General features: G+C 43.4%; 1 protein-coding gene across 1 annotated transcript in view; it reads left to right on the top strand.

The window, feature by feature from the left end:
• LOC308665857 (centrosome-associated protein 350-like) overlaps positions 1–24346 on the top strand; it is a 64332-nt gene that overhangs the window by 4703 nt on the left and 35283 nt on the right. The window contains exons 5-9 of the mRNA XM_081324166.1: positions 20227–20350; positions 21046–21635; positions 22279–22392; positions 22644–22757; positions 24018–24164. Of these exons, the coding sequence (XP_081180292.1) occupies positions 20227–20350; positions 21046–21635; positions 22279–22392; positions 22644–22757; positions 24018–24164 (1089 nt within the window). The remainder of the gene's footprint in view (positions 1–20226; positions 20351–21045; positions 21636–22278; positions 22393–22643; positions 22758–24017; positions 24165–24346) is intronic.

Raw genomic sequence — 24346 nt, 5'->3', positions numbered from 1 at the left:
AAAGATAATGCTCCGTTGTGTTCTCTTCTAAACAAACAAGGATCAGCATTACTGGCTACAAAACCTATTGCACTTAACTCATTTACTATACATTTGTTCCACTCATAGCCTGATTGTTTCAATCCATAGAGGCTTTTCTTTAACTCCCAACAATCATGGTCTCTATCATTGGTCAATCCTGGTGGTAGTCTTAAATAAATAGTATGTTGCAATGGAGCATGTAAATATGCAGTTTCAACATCTACATGGTTAACCATATATTGGTTTTTAGCCGCCCATACTAAAGCTGCTCTTAAAGTAGTTGCCCTCAGACTGGGTGCAAACACCTCGTCATAATCCTCAGTAGTTTGGGCAAAACCTTGTGCAACCAAACGTGCCTTATGGGTTACGGTCCCATCTACACCCTTCTTTATTTTATATATCCATTTGCAACCTATAGCTTGCTCACCAGGTGGCAGTTTAGCTTTCTCATAGACCTTAAGATCCTGCAAAGACTTTAACTCCCTGTTCATTGCAGCTTTCCATGATGCCTGTTCCTTTTCAGGATACATCCTGATCTCATCATAGTTAGATGGCTCTACACTAACTTGACATATTACACTTGCTTCATAGCGATCAGGTGGACGTCTGATACGCGTTGAACGCCAAGGAATTACAGGGCTTTGAATTTCTGTCTCCTTTCCTTCCTCTGATTCATCTTTTATCTCCCCTATCTCCTCTTCATCTTTTATATTTACAGGAGATGTATTATCATTACTAGTTACGTTATCAGAGGAGTCCTCAAACACTAGAGGATCAGTATTAACAGTTACTTGCTCTAACCTATCCCAACCAACGTGCTCAAGGAATTTTGCACTAGAACTGTTATATACATTAGTTGTGCCCTGTTCCCAGAAACGATAGGATCTGTGGTTAGCTTCGTAACCTACGAAGTATAATTGCCTAGCCCTATGTTGGCCTTTACTCCTGAGTTGTGCAGGAATGTGGACCCAAGCTGGGGTGCCAAACGTGTGCAGGTAATCAAGGTTTGGTTTTCTACCATGCCATATTGTATATGGTATTTTACCAGTAGAAGTATTAACAACTATATTCAGAACATGGTTTGCACATTTTGCTGCCTCCCCCCACAGTCTATCTGTTAAGCCTGAATCTCTTAACATAGTTCTCATCATGGCTTGTAATGTTTGCCCATGTCTCTCAACAAATGCATTATGTTGAGGTCTATAAGGGGCTGAACGTTTATGCTCAATGCCAGCTGATTCTAGCATATCAACAAAGCGCTTGTTTGTAAATTCAGTACCATTATCAGTAATTATGCACTGAACCTTTCTCTTTGTTTTTCTCTCCACGAACTTCAGCCAGTTTGCAAATTGTTGGAAAGTGTCTGCCTTTGACTTAAGCAGATAACAAAATCCATAACGAGAGTAGTGGTCAAGGATACTTAAAATATAACATGACCCTCCTAAACGTGGTTTCATGGGTCCAATTAAATCAGCAAACACAACTTCCAAAGGTACAGTTGTTTTGAAGCCGTTTAACCTGTTTGCAGGAGTTGCCTTACTCTTTTCCTGATTACAGGCATTGCAATTCAAATACTTACTACATGGCTTCAATTTAATTCCTTCTACTAACTCAACTGTTTTACGTAGTGAGTTAAAGTTTACATGCCCTAACCGCCTATGCAATAAATGTATACATTCATCATGTGGCTTCTTGTTCTCACATATCGAGTTAGCTTTAACTGTACTAACCTGGTTACTTGTGAGAACAAATAAACCATCTTTCAAATTTGCAGTTACACAGGTTCCATTCCTCTCAATAGTGCATTGCTCCCCTCTGAATGTTACCATAAACCCAACCTTAACCAATTCCCTTACAGATAACAGGTTGAATCTTAGCTTAGGTATATATAACATAGGTAACTGTTCATCAATGCATGGACAATAGGAATTACCTTCACCAGAGGCCTTCATCTTCCAACCGTTGGCTAGTGAAACATATTGGTTGCTGTTTTTCATAGTAATAAACCTCTTTTTCTCTTTGGTAATGCATTGTGAAGCCCCACTATCAACAACCCACAATTCATTATTTCTGGATGTTGGTTCACCAGAAATAGCCAAACCAATGCTCTTCTTAGCCTTCCCACTGCTATTCACATTCTGTTTTTTACCCTTTCTACAGAATTTGGCTATATGCCCTCTAGCCCCACAAGAATAACATTTCTTGACGTTGTAAACAGTGGTAAATGGCTGCTCCTCTCGTGGCTGTGTCTCTCTCAGCTGGTCTCTGTCACGCCTTCTTCTGGACTCTTCCAGCAGTCTCCCAGTAATGTTAGTCAATGTCAGTTCCTCTCTGGTCAGGACTTCCAAAGAAGAAACATACCCATCATAACTCTCATCCAAAGATGACAGAATAATGTAGACCTGATGCAACTCTGAAAAAATCAGCTCCTTTTCATGAAGCTCTTGGAAAGTTGCCTTCATGTAATTTAAATGGGTCAGCATATCTCCATTCTTCTGCAAATGAGCCCTAAACAGCTTACGTGTAAGGTGTATATGTGCACCCACACTGTCTCGAACATAAAGCCTTCGCAAAACGCCCCAACACCTAGCAGCAGACTCCTCACCACGAATATGGACAAGCTGCTGGTCATTCAGTGTTAGCCCAATAATGCAAAGAGCTTTCTCATTGCTTCGTTTAAAGTCGTCTATCCTCTTTGCATCCTCTTCATTATCTGGATCCCAAGCAGTAGTATCTGGTGGGTTATTTACAACAGTCCATAGTCCTTCCTTGCGCAAAAGCAAGCAGCATTTCGTGGACCAGGAAACATAGTTTGTCCCATCCAACCGGGTTATCCAGGAGATGCCTGACAACTGTTCTTGTGCCATTTTACACCAAAAAGCTAACACAAACTCAGCTAGGAATACTGTGTGTACTAACTCTCAGTACAGGCCTGGGCCCATAACCAGTGTTAAGGAATTTGTTGTGCAGAGGTCTCCTTGTGCTACCAAAGAGTTGCACAGACAAGGAAGGGCACTGAGAGCAGTAAAAGTCACACAAGAATACACTGAGTTATAAAAACAAAAAGTAGTTTACTTTTGAGGTGGTGTAAAAACAAAAATGCACAGTCAAAAATAAACAGTCCAGGTCATAAACAATAGCAACAGTCCAAAGAGTAATCCAAACTAGTCTTCTTACCGGTCCAGAGGTCAATACACAGTTCAAGTTACAACAGTAGTAAACCAACAGCAGAGCAAAAACAGTAATAGTAGAGATCAGTGAATTCAGAGAGAGAAAGAAGCTACGTTCCTAGCTTCCTCTTATGGCCATGAGAACACTTACACACCCATTGGCCAATTAACTTCTTAAAGTCATAGCATTATGGTTAATATATTTTCAACCCAACATTGTAGGCTAACACCATATGCCTAACATTTGTCATTTTGGATATTTCAGGAATAAGGATGCCTTTTGTGGGTTTTTTTCACCATATCAATACTCTGTCTTTCTGTTATAAATTTTTGTCTATAAATCAAATTTTGTTCATTTTTTCTGGTGGTGACATATTGCAAAATTTAGTTTATTTTGTTAGGCATTTACAAAACAGATCAAAAGACAAGTCATTAAAACTGAGACTACTATTATAAAAGAAAACAATTTGAGTAACATAGTTGTTAAAAACTGATCAGAGAGAGATATGATTTGGTGGAGCAGTGGGCTAATGCCTCCTTAAGTAACACCAGCTGCCTGCAATTAGTGCAGGTTCGAGTCCCACCAGGCTCAAGGTTGACTCAGCCTTCCATCCTTCCGAGGTAGGTAAAATGAGGACCCAGATTGTTGGGGGCAATAAGTTGACTTTGTAATAATGCCGCTTGGGGGGGGGCAAAGCCCTAATAAGCAGGCATATACATAGAATGAAGGCTATTGCTAAGCACGTTGATTTGTGCTTTAGATTGTAAGCCGCCCTGAGTCTTAGGAGAAGGGTGGGATATAAATGGGATTTAAAAAAAATTATATTTAAGATTTTACATAAAGTAATGTTGTGATTCAGGGTCAGCCTGTGGGTTCGGCAGTTGGGTCGGATGATTCAGAGGAGGAGGAGGGGGGTGTTGGAGAGGTTGCTGAGGGTGTTGGAGAGCTTGCTGATGAGAGCCCTCAGCCAGGCCCCTCCCATCTGGTCACGACGCAGACCCAGCTGTGTGAGCCTGACAGCGTGGATGAAGATGACCCACAGCTGGCCCTGTTCAAGGACGCCCGACGCAGGAGGCAGTCAATCAGGAGTAAACAGAGGAAGGCAATGGGGCACCTCGGAATGAGGTAGAGAGAAGCCACGCCCTGAACTGTTTAAAAGGGGAATGCGTGGGAGGGCTGGTTTGCTGAAGGCAACCGTTTGAATAGCTCCTGTTTCATGGTTCGTGTCTTGTTTTTGCTCTGTTTGCTTTTGTGTCCATAAATTTGGCAGGCTTAGTTCCAGCCTCTTGCCTTCTTGTAAAGGGGTTGTCCCTGCCTTATCTGCAGGGCCGGTAGTAGGCTGGTACAGAACAAGTAAAAAATCTAAACAAAAAGAGAAAAATCCAAGACAATTAAGAAAGAAAAGCAAAGTTAAATGTCTATGGAGATTCTTAATCATCCAGGTCATAGTTACTCAAAGATGCTTTTTCACGAGCCAACTGGATTTTTTTTGTTTTTCTTTAAAGACATTTCGCTTCTCATCCAAGAAGCTTCTTCAGCTCTCCACCATCCAATCAGAACTGAAGAAGCTTCTTGGATGAGAAGCGAAACGTCTTCAAAGAAACACAAGAAAGTTCAGTTACCTTGTGAAAAAAAGTATCTTTGGGAAAAGCAAAGTTATGAAATATAATGATTTCCAACCTCTTCAGTAGATACTGTTATTAACAGACCTATCATTTCTCTTCCCTCTTAACTCTTCCAGAAATCTCTTCATCCCCTTATTTAATTCTCTTCTGTTTGAATCATTAAACACATACATCATTTTATTGTTTTTTTCTTTTAGCAAAATGTTTATAGAAGATTTCCATTCTTTTAAAAATATTTTTATCTCCTTTTTGCCATTTCCATGAGTTCTGACATTTTTTTATTAAAAAGTTTTACAATACATTTTTAAATACAAAAAACTCCCTCCTGCCCCTCCCCCCTCCCCGACTTCCCAGAGCTGAATACAGGGTATAGTGATACAAACATAAGCTAAAATATGCTAACAAACAAAAGTAAAACATTAAATTCTATCGCACTTTAACTCTCCACAGTCATAATATTAATAAAATAACAAATAACTAATTATGCATCATAAAAATCCACTACTTATTCAAATGCTAAATGAAACTTTTTAGTCCTATATTTATTCTGAATATATTCAATCCATCTTCTCCATTCCACGATATATCTCTGTTGCGATTGGTCTTTCAAATATGCTGAAATCTTTGCCATTTCCGCCAAGTTACCCCTGCGTTAGACAGTTGGAGCTGCTATTAAGTTACTTTGTAAAGCGTTTCTCCGTCCTTATTGCATGCGTGGATTGACACCTAGTGGCATTGTTTAAAGTGATCGGGCTCTCCTGGATAGATCAGGCTTGGAGGTTTATCTGCAAGGCTGCTCAGTTAAATATGATGGACATCAGTCAGACAGAATTGCTTACATCTGCTCCCAGTTGAATACCAGTTGTGGGGCAGGACCTATAGGATAACTAGAGTATAGTCTTGCTTAGTTATTTGGGAGAAGTTTGAACCGGTTGAATCTGATGAAGTGGCCAGTTCTCACAATTGTGAACTTGGTTATCTGTGTACTAGATCAATGCCTTCTGGCCGACTAAGGCCTCCAGGGAGGTGATATGTGGTTGAGTTTTTGCAGAGGTACATTTTTTTGAGAGAGGGTCATCCCACCATCCCTTAAAGAGGTGGTGGTTCACCCTCTCCTCAAGTAGCTATTGCTAGACTGAACCAGACTGAACAGCTTTTACCTTTTTACGGAATGTAGTTAAAAAGATTCCAGAATATCTAGAAGAAACAGATTATCTAGACTCTTTCAGCCTGGTTTCAGGCTTTGATATGGGACCAAAACAATATTAGTTGTAGGAGGCCTTTCTGCAACTACTTCTTGTGCACCAGTTGTACCTGTCACTGGACCAAAAGACTCAGCTCATAGCCACTGATACCCTCGTCGCCTCCCATATGGATTATTGTCATGCACTCTACATAGGGCTGCCCTTAAACAGCACCCAGAAGTTAAGCTGGTTTCAGAATGGTGGCTGTGCAGGCACGTTATAGTGCTCCTTCTATCAACAAACATTCCATCTCTACTGTGTGAGTTGCATTGGCTACCAGAACATTTCCAGGTTCACTTCAAGATAGTAGTGATTCCATATAGAACCTTTCATAGCACGGGACTGGGTTATTTGAACAATTGCCCCTCCTCAGTTGCATTTATCCAGCAGGAGAGGCGTAATCTAGGTCCTGTCTACTAGGAAATACTTTCTGCCAGGTTCAGGAAAAAAAGCCTTTTCTGTTGTGGCACCTGTCCTTTGGAATATCCTTTTCTCAAGAGAGCAGATGGGCCCCAACACTATTGGCCTTTTGCAAGGCCTTAAACGTGTGGCTTTGTGACTGGGCTTGGAAAACCGGGTGTGCAGTAGAGCCTTCTGCAGTGCTTATGTTGACTGTTGTTTGATTTTATAACTTGGCTGGGGATTGTGTTATATTGTTTTCTTATGTGGTTTTCTATGCTTTTTATATTATATTAATATTACTTTTAATGGTTGTAAGCAGCCCAGGGCCATGTACAGATAGTCCTTACAGCCATTCATTTAATGGTTACAACAGCACTGAAAAAGCTGACCTACAACCTGTCCTCACGCTTATGACAATTGCAGCATCCCCATGGTCATTAGATCAAAATTTGGGCACTTTGCGACCAGCATGTATTTACAACAGTTGCAGTGTCCCAGGATCACATAATCACCGTTCACATCCTTCCCAAGGGACTTCCGACAAGGAAAGCCAGTGTGGGAAAGGCAGATTTGCTTAACAACGGCAAAGAGTCTCAGCAAAAAGTTGTAAAATTAGGTGCAACTCACTTAGTGACTACATCATTTAGCGAGGGATGTTCCATTTGTAAGTCAAGGACTTTGAGGTGGCTTTGAGATAGGCAGTGATATCAATTGAAATAATATACAAACACTGGTTTAAAAATCTACTGAAATGTATCAACACTAAAATACATTTATTTAATTCTCTGTAAATAAATGCCAATATACTTATTTTTGCTTGTTTGCTCCACAATTTTCCTGCATGGGATCAGGACGTCCTGCAGCGAGTATCTCTCTCCTAATCAGTATAGAGGCTAACTGGAGAAAGTTTTGACAAACACATATATTCATATTCTCCTTCTCTCTCTCTCCCTCCCCCCTCCATAGTTGTCAATAAGAGTGGAATGGGTTACATACCCAGTCTGGATACTTTTGACTGACCATACAGAGCAGTTAAAAGGGATGCAGTGGCTCAGTGGGTTAAGACACTGAGCTTGTCAATCAGATGGTTGGCAGTTTGGCGGGTTGAATCCTGAGTGCCGCGTAGCAGAGTGAGCGCCTGTTACTCGTCCCAGCTTCTGCCAACCTAGCAGTTTGAAAGCACGTAAAAATGCAAGTAGAAAAATAGGGACCACTACGGTGGGAAGGTAACAGCGTTCCGTGCGCCTTTGGCATCTAGTCATGCCGGCCACATGACCACGGAGATGTCCTCGGACAAGTGCTGGCTCTTCAGCTTTGAAACGGAGATGAGCACCATCCCCTAGAGTTGGAAACGACTAGCACGCATGTGCGGGGGAAGCTTTACCTTTACCTTTTACAGAGCAGTTAGAATTCTACCTCACTTCTGCCCCATACTAGAGGGTTAGGAAAATGACTTTGATGGAGGCATGTAACCTCTGTGCCAAAGCAACAGATAATGCTTGGAGATCTTTCAGACAGATGCTTTCTTAATTCACTGGAGTATAAGAAAGGGAAGGAGATACAACACAATCAGTTTTGCAAGATTATTGTCTGCTCCACAGATCAAAAAATCAATTCCACAGGAAGGCTGCAGTCAAGTGAAAAAGTAAGTACACCTGGTTTTATGTATCAGGACATCATAAAAATCATCTGGTCCTTAGCATTTTTTAAAAGTAAGTAGATACAACCTCAGATAAACAACAAAACATGAGATATCACAAGACCTTTGGAAAACTGTCCTTTGGACAGATGAGACCAATGTGGAGATACTTGGCCATAATGCACAGTGTCACTTTTGGCAGAAACCAAACAGCATATCAGCAGAAACATCTCATACCAATCATCAAACACGGTGGTGGAGGGGGTGATGATTTGGGCTTCTTTTGAAGACACAGGATCTGAGCACCTTGTAGTCATGGAGTCGACTGTGAACTCCTCTGTATACCAAAATATTCTAGAGTCAAATGTGAGGCCATGTCTGACAGCTAAAGCTTGGCCGACATTGGGTCATGCAATACAACAATGATCTTAGGCACCCCAGCAAATCTGTAACGGAATGGCTGAAAAAGAAAAGTATCAAGGTGTTGCAATGGCCCAGTCAAAGTCCAGACCTCAACCCGATTGAAATTCTATGGTGGGACCTCAAGATTGCTGTGCATAAACAAATACCAACAAACCTCAATGAACTGAAGCAATGTTGTAAAGAAGAGTGGGCCAAAATTCCTCCAAAACAATGTGAGAGACTGATAAAGTCATACAGAAAACAATTACTTTAAGCGAAAAATGGTTCTTTACAAGCTCTTGAATCATAGGGTATACTTATTTTTTCGCACGTGGCTTTTCCATTTTGGCTTTCTTTTTGTAAAATAAATTGATGACATGGTGTGATATGTTGTGCGTTGTTCATATGAGTTTGTATTTACCTAGTTTTAAGAACTGCTAAGGACCAGATGATTTTTACTATTGTGATTGGCTATTTTAAGAGAATCTTGCGAGTCTCATTGCATTGCACCTCCTCCCCTTTCTTAGAAAATGTTTGACATTTACAAGACCCTTCTCATGGATAGCTGTGATAAGTCTGTGTATAAAATATCCTGCGTCTGCTAGAGGAGAATAGCACATTGAACTTAATATTCACAAATTTTCTTTTTGCAAAGTAGAGACAGAGCAAGTAGCCCTATCAGGCATTAAAAAGAAAAAGTGAGAGGGAAATTGACATTATCAATATTTGCAACCAAAGGGCAAAATCTAATATTTTTTTTACTTCTCCCCCTATGTTTATAAAGTTCTTTACCTTTAAGCCCTCTTTTCCCTGCTTTTCATTGCAAAATTAAAGGAACAGTTTTCTCCCATCAGAATCATTGCTGCAAGCTTTTTCTAGCCCTATTTCCAAACTGGGAAATACTAACTGCAGGATGGGTTGTCTCCATGTAGAAAAAAGTCTCTCACGGTAAGTCTTACCATTGCTTATAAAGCTGGCTAATATAATTGGCTGTCTTATTTAAGTTAACTGACCTAAATGTAAAAAAAGTATATAGTTATGCACAATGTATCTATTATGAGGGTTTTATGTGTCTTCAATCATTTAACTTTATAGAATTAAATTTCTCCCCCAGTGAGTGTTGATGAGGAACATTTCTTGATCCTTCTTGCTTACTGTTGGAAGAAATATAAAACCCAATTACATGAGTAAACAATTGCTCATGTTATATTTATTCAATACATTGTTTTTTTCAGATAGCATACTGCAAATTTAAATATACATACATATTTATTTATTTATTTATACATTTACACATCTTCTAGGTAAAATTGAAGGTGTTGGTTATTATCTGTAAAGCTCTTCATGGCATAGGGCCAGATTCTTTGAAGGGTCACCTGTCCTCCATGGTTTCTTCCTGACCAGTAAGATCAGACAAAATAGATGTGCTTTGGGTGCCTTTGATCAAACACTGCTGTCTGTCCAAACATAGGAAATATCCTTTCTCTATTGCAGTGCCTGCCCTCTGGAATGGTATTCCCCCCCCCCCAGAATTTTGTGTGGCTCCCATTCTGAGGGTTTTTCTGAATCTGGAAGACTTCAAAAATATGGCTGCTCTCCCAATCCTTGGGGTAGGGTGGTTGTGGAGCTCCTTTTGGTTGGACTTTGTATGTATATGTGTGCGGTATATGTAGTGTCGTCTGTGTGGATGTAGGTGTTCTTTTTCCCCCTTTCATTTCCTACTTTTTTTAAAGTGTAAACTGCCCAGAGTTGCTTTGAAGCCAGGTAGCTTTTACATTTAGTAAATAATAATAGTCATTAAAAGTTAGTCAGCATATAATTTATTTTTAAACTGTGTAATGGTCAGTAATTGAACTTAGTATCTGTCTGTGTCAGGGGTAGGCAACCTAATACACTCAAAGAGCCACTTGGACCCGTTTCCCACTGAAAAAAAAACACTGGGAGCTGCAAAACCCTTTTGACATCTAAAATGAAGATAACACTGCATATATTGTTTTTTTACCTTTATGCTATGTATAAAAAAACCAATAGTGTGCTGCATTTATAAAATCAATGAACTGCTACAAAGAAAACAAATTTTTATTTCTGCATGCAACAAAAGCATTTTGAACTCCAAAAAAAAAAAAAGACGCTGGGTCGAAGGTTAATTTCAAATAAAATACTCAAATGTCTGAGTCCTGCTCTTATTCATGAAATAAAAAGCCGGTGCAAACTATAAAAACCAGAAACAGAAATACAGAAAAGAAAAAGAATTGCTGATGTTCGTGGGTCCGAAGCCAGGCCATACCCAGGACCAACGGTAGATGGAGGTCCGCCGTGATGTAGAACTGAATCGCCTCCTCATGTGCCCCAATGGCTAGGCGTAAAGGCTGGGTGGCAGAATTAATGGGACCCGAAAAAAGCTCCCGCCCATCAATGGTCTCTACCCTCAACGGAGTGTCCACCGGAGTCAAGGGAATGCCAAAATGAGCTGCAAAGGCCTGGTCCATAAAATTGGTCCTTGCCCCCGAATCCACCAGCGCATGCGCCTGGATCCTCCCTGGTCGGTCAGACAAAAAGACCCGAGTGTCCAAAATCAGATGGCGAGGGAGTCCAGAGTCCATGTCTGCTGTTCCTGGCGGGGGTGTAGTGCGTACCCGGCTTAGGCCGCTTTCCTTGCCGGAGGTCTTTGATGCATCTGGCTACAGTCTGAGTGCGGATGGGGTCCTCATACATGAGCCTCATGTGTTGCCAGAAGCCCTGGTAATCAGTCAACAAGGGGCTGTTCTGAGTCAATAACGGTGTGGCCCATCGAGCGGCAGAGCCAGAAAGAAAGCTGATTACAACCCCCCCCCAGCTCACTCATCAGGGAAATCCTCCGGCCTCATAGACATAAACAATTGGCACTGTCCCATGAAGGTCGAGAACATCTCAGGCTGTCCAGAAAACTTCTCCGGCACTGCTACCGGGCATTTCCGACGGAGAGGAGGGAGTGCAGGAGCATTCAGCAGAGCGAGTTGTGCAGACAATTGGCCTACCTGCTGTTGTAGGAGTTGATTGCCTGCAGCTGCTGCAGCTGCTGCTGCTGCTGCTGTTGATCCATCTTAGGTAAAATATGGTTTGTCTGTTGGGGTGATGAAGAAGTTGTTCTGTTCCCCCAAGCAGGCACGACTCGCAAGAGTTAATACAGGCTTTAATTAATTGCCTACTGATAAGGTCTTGGCAGCAACATAAGCTCGTTACCTCAAACTTCAACTGAAATGAGATAACGTCCAAGCAAAGAGTTCATTAGCAGATGTACAGAAGTGTTGCCAAGAATGCAGACCAAGGTTTCAAACAAGAAGCAGAGTTCCCAAAGACGTGACCCGAAGTTGTTGAAACTATTGTTCGTCATAAAGTTCTGAGCGCAGCCACACCCCCTATATACCTTATGGGGTGTGGCTCAATGACTCAGCTACTCCCTGACCCTCCTTCCCAACCTACGTTGCTGCAGACGCTTGGCCCTGCGTCTTTCTTGAGGGTCTAGCCATGACTCATCTTCGCTAGACTGCTGCAGCTGTTCGCTAGACTGCTCCTCTCGGCCTCCTCTCGTTCCTCCCCATCATCCTCAGAGTCCTCATCCTCAGTTAAGACAGGCGCAGGAGTCGGGGCCACAACAAACACACAACACTATGTGTGGAGAAAAAAAGGCACAGCACACCAACATCAAAACCTTATCCCCACTGTAAAACATGGCGGAGGGTGCATCATGGTTTGGGGCTGCTTTGCTGCCTCAGGGCCTGGACGGATTGTTGTCATTGATGGGAAAATGAATTCCAGAGTTTATCAGGACATTTTGCAGGAAACCGTACGACCATCTGTCCACCAACTGAAGCTCCGCAGAGGATGGGTGATACAACAGGACAATGACCCAAAGCATACAAGTAATTCAACAAAACAATGGCTTCAACAGAACAGAATACGCCTTCTGGAGTGGCCCAGTCAGAGTCCTGACCTCAACCCAACTGAAATGCTGTGGCATGACCTTAAGAGAGCGATTCACACCAGACATCCCAAGAATATTGCTACACTGAAACAGTTTTGTGAAGAGAAGTGGTCCAAAATTACTCCAGATCGTTGTGCAGGTCTGATCTGCAACTACAGGAAACGTTTGGTTGAGGTTATTGCTGCCAAAGGAGGGTCAACCAGTTATTAAGTCCAAAGGTTCACATACTTTTTCCACCCTGCACTGTGAATGTTTCCATCTTATGTTCAATTAAAACATGACAACAGCTAATGTTTGTGTAGTATTATTTTAAGCAGACTGTGTTTTTCTATTGTTGTGACTTACATGACGTTTAGAGCGCATTTTATGGCCAATTCATGCAAAACTCCACGTAATCCCAAAGGGTTCACATACTTTTTCTTGCAACTGTAAAAGGCTGAGCACCAAAGAATTGAGGCCTTTGAACTATGGTGCTGGAGAAGACTCCTGTGAGTCCCTTGGACTGCAAGGCGATCAAACCGGTCAACCTAGAGGAGATCAATCCTGACTGCTCTTTAGAAGGCCACATCCTGAAGCTAAAACTCAAATATTTTGGCCACCTAACGAGAAGGAAGGACTCACTGGAGAAGAGCCTAATGCTGGGAAAGATCGAGGGCAATAGAAGAAGGGGACGACAGAGAATGAGGTGGATGGATGGAGTCACTGAAGCAGTAGGCATGAGTTTAAATGGACTCCAGAAGATGGTAGAGGACAGGAAGGCCTGGAGGAATGTTGTCCATAGGGTCACGATGGGTCGGACACGACTTCGCAGCTAACAACAAAGCTTCCGTTAGTGGTTCACAAATATATTACTATTTTTACTAGTTTCATTTTTAACTCTAAGGTTTTAAAAACCAAAAAAATAAAAATAAAACAAATTTAATTTTTTAATATAAAGATTATAAATAACGTTCAGTACTGAGGCTCTTTCAGTTACCACGCTAATTAAACTGGGCCAGCGTAAAAATCTTTCACCAAGACATTAATGTGTCTAGGAAATTTCTCTGTTGCTCTCAATTCTGTCTAAGTGAACTTATCCCAAGCTTGTCATGTTTTTAAAACCCAGAAATGTTATAAATTTGAGAGAAAATGATAAGACTAGAAGTTTTCTACTGGAACCCTCTTCAGAAGAATTTATAATTATCTACCATGATTAAGTTTTAAGTTTTATTTAAGTTTTATTTAATTTGTATACCGCCCTTCTCCTTGGTAGGGACTCAGGGCGGTTCACAGGGCATATATAAAAAAGACAATACAAAAATTAAAAAAGATTAAACCCATGCCCAATTAAAACAGTAGTACAAATCTAAAACAACAAATTAAAACCCATAATCCCCCGTCAGGCCAGACCAGCCATTTCAAATAGGTGGGTCTTCAGGCCACGACGGAAAGTTCGGAGGTCTGATGCCGTCCGGAGCTCTACCGGCAGTCGGTTCCATAATGCCGGAGCGCCCACAGAGAAGGCCCTCCCCCTGGGGGCCACCAGTCGGCATTCCTTGACTGGCGGCACCCTGAGGAGGCCCTCTCTGTGGGAACGCACAGGGCGGAGGGGAGTTGATGCCGGCAGCAGGGGGTCCCTGAGGTATCCCGGACCCATGCCATGTAGGGACTTAAAGATCGTAACCAAAACCTTGAACCTCACCCGAAAGACAACTGGTAACCAATGCAGCTCGCGGAGCAAAGGTGTAACATGGGAGTACCGGGAAACTCCCAAGACAACTCTCGCGGCCGCATTCTTTACCAGTTGGAGCCTCCGAGTGGTCTTCAAGGGAAGCCCCATGTAGAGAGCATTACAGTAGTCAAGGCGAGAGGTCACGAGCGCATGAGTGACCGTACACAGGGCATCCCGGTTCAGATAGGGCCGCAACTGGCGCACCAGGCGAACCTGGGCGAAAGCCCCCCTAGTCACGGCCACTATATGATCTTCCAAGGTAAGCCGTGAATCTAGGAGGACTCCCAAGTTGCGAGCCCTATCCACGGGGGGTAAGAGCTCACCCCCCATAGAAAGAGATGGAACATTTTGAATGTCCCGGGATGCCGGAATGTACAGCCACTCAGTCTTGTCAGGGTTGAGTTGAAGTCTGTTCCTCCCCATCCAGACCCGAACCGCCTCCAGGCAACGGGACATCACAGCGAGGGCATCACTGGGGTGGTTTGGGGTCGAAAAGAAAAGTTGGGTATCATCAGCATATTGATGATACCCAACTCCAAAACCACGAATGATCTCACCCAGCGGTTTCATGTAGATGTTGAACAGGAGAGGCGAGAGAACCGACCCCTGAGGAACTCCACAAACGAGAGACCTAGGGGCCGATCTCTGCCCCCCTGCCAACACCGACTGCGAGCGTCCCAGGAGATAGGAGGAGAACCACTGAAGAACTGTGCCTCCCACTCCCAATCCCCTGAGACGCCGCAGCAGGATACCATGGTCGATGGTATCGAAAGCCGCCGAGAGGTCTAATAGGACTAGGACAGAGGAATATCCCCTATCCCGAGCCCTCCAGAGATCATTCACCAGAGCGACCAATGCCGTCTCCGTGCTGTACCCGGGCCTGAAACCCGATTGGTAGGGGTCCAGATAATCCGCTTCATCCAGGACCAGAGGGAGCTGATGCGCCACCACACTCTCGACAACCTTCGCAAGAAAGCGAAGGTTGGAGACTGGACGAAAGTTGTTCAAAACAGCTGGGTCCAAGGCAGGCTTCTTGAGGAGAGGTCTCACCACCGCCTCCTTCAAGACGGTGGGGAAATAACCCTCACTCAAAGAAGCAGATATAACCGCCTGGAGCCAGCCTCGTGTCCTCTCCCTAGCTGCATAAACCAGCCAGGAAGGGCACGGGTCCAACAAACATGTGGAGGAGCTCAGCCTCCCCATAATCCTGTCCACTTCATCAGGGGTCACAGAATCAAACTCTTCCCAGGTAACATTGACAAGACCGCCCGTGTCCTGATCGCCTGACTCTGCCCAGCTGGAGTCCAAACCGGTCCGAATCCGAGCGATTTTATCCGACAGATGTTGGCTAAATTCCTCGGCACGACCCTGCAAGGGATCCTCCCTCACCTCCTGATTAAGAAGTGAGCGAGTCACCCTAAACAAGGCGGCCGGGCGATTATCTGCGGACGCGATGAGGGTGGAGAAGTAATTGCACCTCGCCACCCTCATCGCTGCGAGATAAGACCTAATGTAGGTTCTTAACCGCAACCGGTCGGGTTCGTATCGGCTAGACCTCCAGCAGCTCTCTAGGCCCCGTTTCCGACGCTTCATCTCCCGGAGCTCCGCGGAAAACCATGGAGCTCGCTGGGATCTGCGCCGGGTCAGGGGCCGCAAGGGTACAACCCGGTCAAGTGCCTCAGTGGCTGCCCTTTCCCAGGCTTCCACTAAGGCATCCGCCGAGCTGTGAGCAGTGGAGGCAGGTGGGGACCCCAGCGCCGCTTGGAATCTATCAGGATCCATTAAGCGTCTGGGGCGGTACCATCTAATTGGCTCCGTGCCCCCACGGCGGGGGGTGGCAAAACGGAAGACCAGCCGCAGGAGATGATGATCGGTCCATGACAGGGGCATAATAAATGGAGAGCCCCCACCTAGATCATCCAACCACCGTCTAGATAAAAAAATCAGGTCAAGGGTGTGGCCTCCCTCATGAGTTGGCTCTGAAATTACTTGCGTCAGGTCCATGGAAGCCATGAACTCCCGAGCTAGCTCCGATGAACCTCCCAGGGATGGTAGATTGAAGTCTCCCAAAACTATAAGTTTGGGAAACTCAACCACCAAGCCCGAGAGGATATCGAGCAGCTCGGGCAGGGCTGCCGCTGTGTGACTGGGCGAAATGTACACCAGCAGCAAGCCCAACTGCGCCCCAGGACCAAATCTCATAAAGAGAGACTCACACCCGACTATCTGAGAAGCGGTGGCCTCCCGCGGGCATAAGGTCTCCCTAATGGTAACCGCCACTCCCCCACCCCTACCATGAGCTCGTGGCTGGTGTAGCACCCGGAAGCCTGGTGGGCAGAGGTCAACCAAAGGGACCCCACCCTCTGGGCCCAACCAAGTCTCCGTGATGCAAGCCAGGTCCGCATGCTCACCCTCAACTAAATCCCTAACGAGGGGAGCTTTATTAACCACGGACCTGGCATTCAGGTACACTAGCCGGAGCTCAGGAGGCTGCACATCCTCGCTCCAGGGATCTCGGGGAAGAAGCAGAGGGTCGGAGCGCCTCACCGCTTGCAAATAGCGGGGACGGCCCTCCCGGTAGCGATACGGCCCCCTGTCTATCCGCCTGCTGCCATTCCCCGTCGTGGGAATTGATAATCCCACGACCCGCTCATGAGCCCCGGCGACAACGCCACCCCGTTCTCCCCCCGTGCTATCAGACCCAAGGCTGGTCTGAACCATGGTAGATCGGCCACCCCCCATAGCCAAACAACCGGTATCTCCCACCCCGCTCCCTAGCCCTATAAAAAATTTGGATAAAAAAATAATCAGAGGCTTTCTAGATTTACATGAACAGCCCCTGCCCCTGCCCAGCCATCTCTCAGAGACCAAAAACTCGGGCCCGTCATCAAGGTTATCAACGTTTAAGGAGGCAGGTCGCACCCAGGAGAGGGGGGCACCCCTGAGGGCGTACAAACGCGTGCTCGTATATTGCCGCATAAGTATAAAAAGTCCAAACAGTCCAGGATAGGCATCCCTGAGTTGTCCATGGGAGGATTGAACATGACAGAAGTCTGGATCCCCACCCAACTTCACTGCCACTCAGTTGGGTGGCCCCCAAGACAGGCCGCAGCCCGTTCTCTCACAACGGGTAGAGACTCCGTTCCTGGGGGTGGACCAGGTATCCTCTGGGTAGGCAAACCCCATAGAGCTCCCACCTCTATGAGGTTGCAAATGGAGAAGTCCAGCCACTCTCCCACCGTGGCCGATACCCAGGTATGTCGAAAGTCCAAAGGGAGAGGGGAGAGGATAGGCAGGCAGATGGTAAAAAGTGTGTCCAAGGCAAGGAGGGTAGGCAGGCCAGAATAAAAATAGTCTAAATCACCGGCGTCACTGCAAGAGCAGTCCAAAGATGATACACAATGCAGGAGCCCCATGTCATCCTTGCTCCGGTAAGATAACTCCCGGTCGTCCTCTTCGCCACCCAAGCGGTCCGAAGACGCCGTCGCCATAAGAGGCGGCCTGAACCAAGGGTATAGGTCAACCATCGTCGCCAAGGTAAGTAATAATAGTCGCCCTCTCCACCGCCAAAACGGCCCGAGGGCGACACCACCACCAAAGCGGGCCAAGGCGGCTTGGGGCCACATGGAAGTCCCGCCGCCGGCGAAAAGATCAAAAGCCCAAAGGCACCAGAGTCAGCAGCCGGCCCCCGCAGACGGGGCAACAGTCTCAGGAACGCCGGTACAGACAAAAATGGCCCTAAAGCCAGCTGGTGAATTCCCGAGCGTCCGGAGCATATCGTCGTCACCGTCGCCGCCAAACCTGGGCCGCCGCCGCCATCGCCATCACCGCCGAGCGCGGCCCAAAAAATCGTCGCGCAGGCTGCTACCCGCGCCAAGGCCGACGCCCACGCCGCCGCCATCATCACCGCCGCCGACCGGACAGCCCAACGGGCCTCACGGGCACACTCCTCACCGACGGGCGTCCTCCTCATCAGCCCGAGCCGGCCCGAGAACAACCAAAGTGGCCCGGACGGCCCGAAAGCAGCAGGGAACGCCACGCCAGCTATGAGCAGCCCGAACGCTCCGGAGAGAGTGAGAAACGGCGGGAGGAAGCAGCCGGTAGGTAGCAGGGCCAGCAGCCAGCAGCCGGTCACTCAAACAGCACAGATCCAAAAAGACCGCTGCTGGCTTCGTCAGCCTCCGCGTTGCCACATTGCCCCTCGGCAAACCCCAATCCCATCTCAACAAGCCGTAAAGGCTTGTGAGGGGCTCCCAGGGGACGCCTATCAGCTGGAGCTCGCGGAGCTCAGCCGAGCGCGTCCTCCATCTTGGGCATGCGTAGTAGAGATTAACAAAGCTACTCTATCACAGCAAAATTCATTGCAAATAAAAATTAAAAATAGAAAACCACATTCAAGCCTCAGTTGAAAGTGACTAGGTCTCTTAAGTATTTGGTTCAGATGTTTCCTACCATTGTTTCAAAAACTTTAATTGTAGCTGGAAATAAATGAAATTCCACTAGACCCCCTCCCCCCAAGTTCTTTCATCTTTGAAATTTTATTTTTAGCTATTATAATATTGCTAGCACTGATTTGTGTTTGTATGTGTTTCATTGATGCATTATTAAAAATAAACAGGAAGAAGGAATAGCGTCATACTTTGTCATACAGGTAGTCCTCATTTAATGAACATAATTGAGATTGACAGCTACAGTGCTAAGCAAAGTGATCACTAAGTGTGCTTTCCAGCTAGAAAGAGACAAAATTTTTGATGTTTAGAAAAACGAACAACTTACTCTGTTGTCTGACAAAGAAGAGATTGCCTATAGCAGTGATGGCGAACCTTTTAGAGACCAAGTGCCCAAACTGCAACCCAAAACCCACTTATATGTCATCGGGTGCCGGGTGGGCGTGGCTGCGGTGGTAACGGTAGACTGGGTGGGACTAAAAAAGTTTAATCAATCAATTCCAACTTTGCGAGATCTTTTTTTTCCGGTGAGAAGTTGAAATTGATTGATTGAACCTCTTTTTTTTTTGCACACGGCAGTGGAGGCCGAAATCAAAAAGGTTTTATAAAACTTAGCTGAAGGCCTAGTACTGGGGTGATGGCATGTGTGCCCACAGAGAGGGCTCTGTGTGCCACCTGTGGCATGTGTGGCATAAGTTTGCCACCACGGGCCTATAGAAATAACTTGTTTCTCCCTACACTCGCACACACAGCAGACAGAGTACTTGCGCAAATGGAGCTGTTTGCGTGAAACCATCCCCTCTCCCCCTCGCCCACCCGTTGCCGATGGTCTGCAAAGCCAGAAAGGTTGAAGACCACTGCTCCAGTCCTGAGCTCCTGCATGATTGCATTGGTTTTGATATGTAGAAGAGCAAACATATCTCTTGCAATCTCTTCCTCTCCAATCACTGTAGAGGGGGGGGGGAATCATAAGTCAACCATAGGCACAGGACAATATGTACTGACTATAATAGAGATCATCATGTGACTGAAGTTGTAAATGGTTGTAAATTAGTTGTAAAGTTATTTTTTCAGAAACATCAGAACTTTGAATAGTTGCTAACTAAGTGGTAAGTAAGAAAGCACTACCTGTCCTTTGATTATCGTGTTTCATTGCGATGAGGTAAGAGTATGGAAGTGCAAAACAATTGAAACTGAGTAGAGTCCAAACTTCTGGACAAATGTAGAGTAAAGCATAGAGCAGCATTTTGAAGTTAAATATGTCTTTTAAGTTCCAGACACTGCTAAATTTGAAAGCAATGTTTTGCACACTGGAAACAGTGTTCCCGCTACCACAAACTTCTAGTAGTCACAATATATATAGCATAATAACTTATCCTTTATTGTGTAACTGTCTTGTTTGTAATTTCATGAAAAGTCTCAAATTTGTGCGTGTAGTTGTGTATAATTAATGTAGCTCTTTTATCTATTACTTTTCAGTGGGCATTCGCAAGCTTGAAATTATATTGAAAGTCTATCTAATGTTAATTTTTACCATAGTTCTTGACTTCCTATTGAATCGTTAGAGATGCATGAAAGACGTCTTGATTTTTGTTGCAGAGTGCAGGTCTTCCAGTCAAAACAAGGAAAGTTGTTTCCGCAAGCCTCTTCGTGTTACCGCTTTGGATAGCAATGTGAGTCCGAATGGACATGTGGAATTTCGTCAGCCCCTGGCTTCTTTCAGGTGAGTTTGATTAGCTTTGTCATTTTACTATTGCAGGGATTATAGAAGTAAACTGTAAGCATAATTATTTACTGTTTTTGAAGAACTTAACACACATTGATAACGGTTTCTGTTTCACCTTAATGAGATTTCATGAAGTAGAGCTCTTGCTTGTGTTATTGCTTGCAATTTAGGAGGGAAGACTATGTTTTTACCAAGTTACCATGATACTAGCTGCATTGTAAAGACAGTAATCACCTCTATTCTAAGAGTGAGGGAAAGGCGTTAATGGTTCTTGGAAGAGGAAAAATAAGAGATGTGCTTAGTAGGTCTACATGAACTGCAATATCATGACTATTAAGGAAGTTACTATGCTGTTTCATACTGTTGACCTAGAAAGGTTACTGAAGGGGACTTTTTAGTTTGGCTTTTTATAGCCAAGATCCTTTGGATATCTGATAGTGAAAATGCCAATCCATGTTTCTGTGTTCGTGAAATCTTGGAACTGGAGAGGAAAAAGGAATTATTATCTTGCTTAGAATTATAGTTTCAAAATGAAAAGGCCTGGATGACAGGACATTCTCAATGACAGGAGAAAAAAGATTTTCAAATTGCTTATTTCTCTCTCTCAAGTTCAAAGTTGTTTTTGTTTTAGGACAAACATAGGGTTGTTAGAGTTCTTGTTTTCATTTTAATGTTTAATGTGCTTCTGTTAGAGATTCTCGGTGGTCACCATCTTACAAAACCTCTTGCCAATTGGCCAGACGTCTGAAGTATAAAGAAGCAGGGAATAAAGCAGAAGGAATTGGTATGAATTATGATAAAGGAGAACCAGATTTGCATGGCAGAGATTTGAAAAGCTCATCTTCTACAGATGAAACTGTTGTTCGCTATTTGAATGACCATCCAGCAATTAACGCTTTGCAAAGTTCAGATGTGGTGAATCCTACAAAATTAGAAGAAGAAAAACGTGAGGAATCCAAAGGCGATGTGTATACAAAAATATTTCCAAGTTCATTGATCCAAAATGAACTAAAATTATTACAATTGGTAGAATCTTCTGCTTCTTCAGCCAGTACCTCAAGTGCCCATAGATTAGATATTTTAAAGCAGCATCAGCATGATGATAAACTGGAAAAACTGAAAGAACGAATTAGAAAGCAATGGGAATATCCAGAAGAACTGACTACCAGAGGACATGATCCTGAGCATTCTGATCATCCTATAACTGTTGCAGCTCCTGAAAATATAGTGACTCCTAAAGTCAGAAAAGTGGCAAAAGCACCAATGGTTCCCTCCTATAAAGGTACATAGTTTCTAAAGAAAATGTATGTATGGGAAAAAATCTCTGGGTTGTGTAATAAAGGCTAAGATTTCCACTGTTCCCTTCTCGGGATTGATTAAAAACCCACCTAACATTATTTCAAAATTAAAGTTTTTAATTTTTTTTCTACCTTCCAAATTTTAATCTGTTGTCTAACATCATATATTTTTTCCTCTTTTTTGTCAATAATATATTGTGACAAACTCTTTGTGAATAGTATTTGTTGTTGAATTATATGCAGTTTTTTTTAATGTGTACTACTACTTCACCTAGAAAACTTTTTCCGGAATTGGTAGCTGAACATGGAACTGGTAACAAATAATTGGCTACAAGTGGACCACAGATGTATAATATAGTGGTTGTATTCTAATGGTTTTGTAAAGATTTGTTAATTGTGTGCATAAGGATTGGGAATTTATACTTCATTTTGTTTTTTATCTTTGTTTTTAATATTGAATGTTTTTAGACAGAAACTTCTCAGCTACTTTCAGGTAGTAGAGACTTGAAATCTAAATAGCTTTGTATTTGATAACCAATATATCAGATGCGCAAGATAAAACTAACTTCCTCAATAGAACGTCATGAGTATTTTAATCTGCTAAAGTTAAGTGTATTGTTCTTTTAGGTTTCAGTCTATCAGAAGCCAAAATTCGTACTCCTGATGGAAAGGTATGGTGTGAAGAGGAATTTCTGAACCTCAGTAGAGAGTTATGTCGAGATTTAGAATTCCAGTTGGCAGGTAAATAGCCAGAGTAATTTTGTGAGTATTTACATGAAAAGCAGTGCTTAACCTATGAGCCTGTAATTAATACTTTGAAGCCCTGTTTCTCAGAATTCCTATACATATAAAGAAAAAAATTCTTTAACTTAATTCATACCTTGTTTCAATGAGTTCTTATTTGCAAATTAATAATAGTTGCTATAATATCCTCCTGTAGTTTTGATGGGAGTTTCCTTGATGCACTAATGGTTCTTCAACACATTTTTCAGAAGAGGATTTGCCTGCAATAAAGATACCTACTGAAAGAAAAGAGAAAAAAGGACACAAACCAGTGCGGAAAACCCAGAAGATTTCCCAACTCTCAAGTCCTGATTTTAAATCAGGTGCATTTTATTGTAATTTTTTGTTTAAATATTTTGAGCTACCAAGAGTCATTGACAGTCAGGTGGCATACAAGTTTTATCATTCATTCATTCATTCATGACTGACTGACTGACAATCATCAGCGTTGGCTTGTTATACTTTTCAAATAATGTACATGAGAGCTGCTTCCATGTGTCTGAGGACTACAGTCATATTCTCTCACTATCCTCATGCTTGCTTACTGTTTCCTCAAATATGACATATTAATAGCATGTGTCATGTTAACCAAGCATTGCAGATACATGACCCTATGCTAAGGTGAAGATCTTAAGTTTCACTGCAAGAGTTCTGTAGATTTTCTCAGTATTACTCTCTGTAGAACACATTGAAGGATATAAAGAGAGACTAAGCAAAGTAAGCAAAGATTAAAGGCAAGGATAGCTTTAATTTAAGAATGCAAGAAATTATTATTGTTATTATTACATTTAAAATACAAAGATAAAAAAATAATGCTAACAAAAAAAATGCCGTGACCTGAAGACCTGGTTGTTCCAACAAGCAGGTCTGGACTGACTACGATTTTTAATTAGGCTTTTTACTGGGTTAAATTGTCTCGTAATTATTGTATCTATTGTTTAATTCTTTTTTAATTTTTTACTCTATGTTTTTTAATTTTTATTGTTGTGAGCCGCCCTGAGTCCTCAGGGAGAAGGGTGGCATATAAATTTAATAAAATCAAATAAAATCAAAAAAAGGGAGAAGGGGAAAAAAGTTACACAAGAAAATATTTCTCCCTTCATCAAGACATGTACAAACAATTTCAGCAGGTTATCACCTTTCAGCCAAAGGTTTGCAAACAATTTCAGCCAAAAATCTGTTCATCTCATATCTCCTCTTTTATCATTTGCTAATAAAGCCTTGTTCTGTGGTCTCCTCATGGGGCCCACTGTAAGGAGCTCTTGTTCTAGAGGGGGGTTTGAGGAGCTGATCCATTCACTGGCTTCTCTTTCTGCCACGGTCATCAGCTCTGCTCTCTGTGGAGACGCATTCCGTCCACCACTGCTTCCCCGGAAGTCGGTAACGTTAGTTCAATAGAAACCCATGAAGAAGGAACTCTGGGAGAATAGTAAAAGAGTGCTACTAGCCAAGTAATTTCAGGTGGTGATGTCATTCTGTGCATTTCCTTTTCTTGCCACTTCTATCCATGTATTTGCCTTGAAAGATAGAGTAGTGGTGTGTTTTTCAATAAGAAATGTTAAATGTTTTTTTTCTTGGTTTAGATGGTGCCAACACAATAAGTACAACATCCTGGCGAGATGGACAAAGACTAGCAAAGAAAATACTGGGTCCAGTGCCTAAACTAGAGCAGCCAAACACTCAGATATTGTCTAGTGACAGGAGTGAAAAAGATAAATCTATTAAATCTGGTAAGTTAAATCTCTCTCTCTCTCTCTCTCTCTCTCTCTCTCTCTCTCTCTCTCTCTCTCTCTCTCTCTCTCTCTCTCTCTCTCTCTCTCTCTCTCTGTGTGAGAGAGAGAGAGAGAGAGAGAATTTTTCATGCCAATGAATACAGTGAACAAAATGGAACTAATTCTGAACAATCATTCTT

The sequence above is a fragment of the Vipera berus genome (assembly GCF_964194415.1).
Source record: "Vipera berus genome assembly, chromosome: 3".
In the NCBI taxonomy this organism is placed as follows: domain Eukaryota; kingdom Metazoa; phylum Chordata; class Lepidosauria; order Squamata; family Viperidae; genus Vipera; species Vipera berus.
The sequence above is the reverse complement of the archived record's forward strand: the minus strand, read 5'-3'. Positions and strand labels throughout refer to the sequence as shown.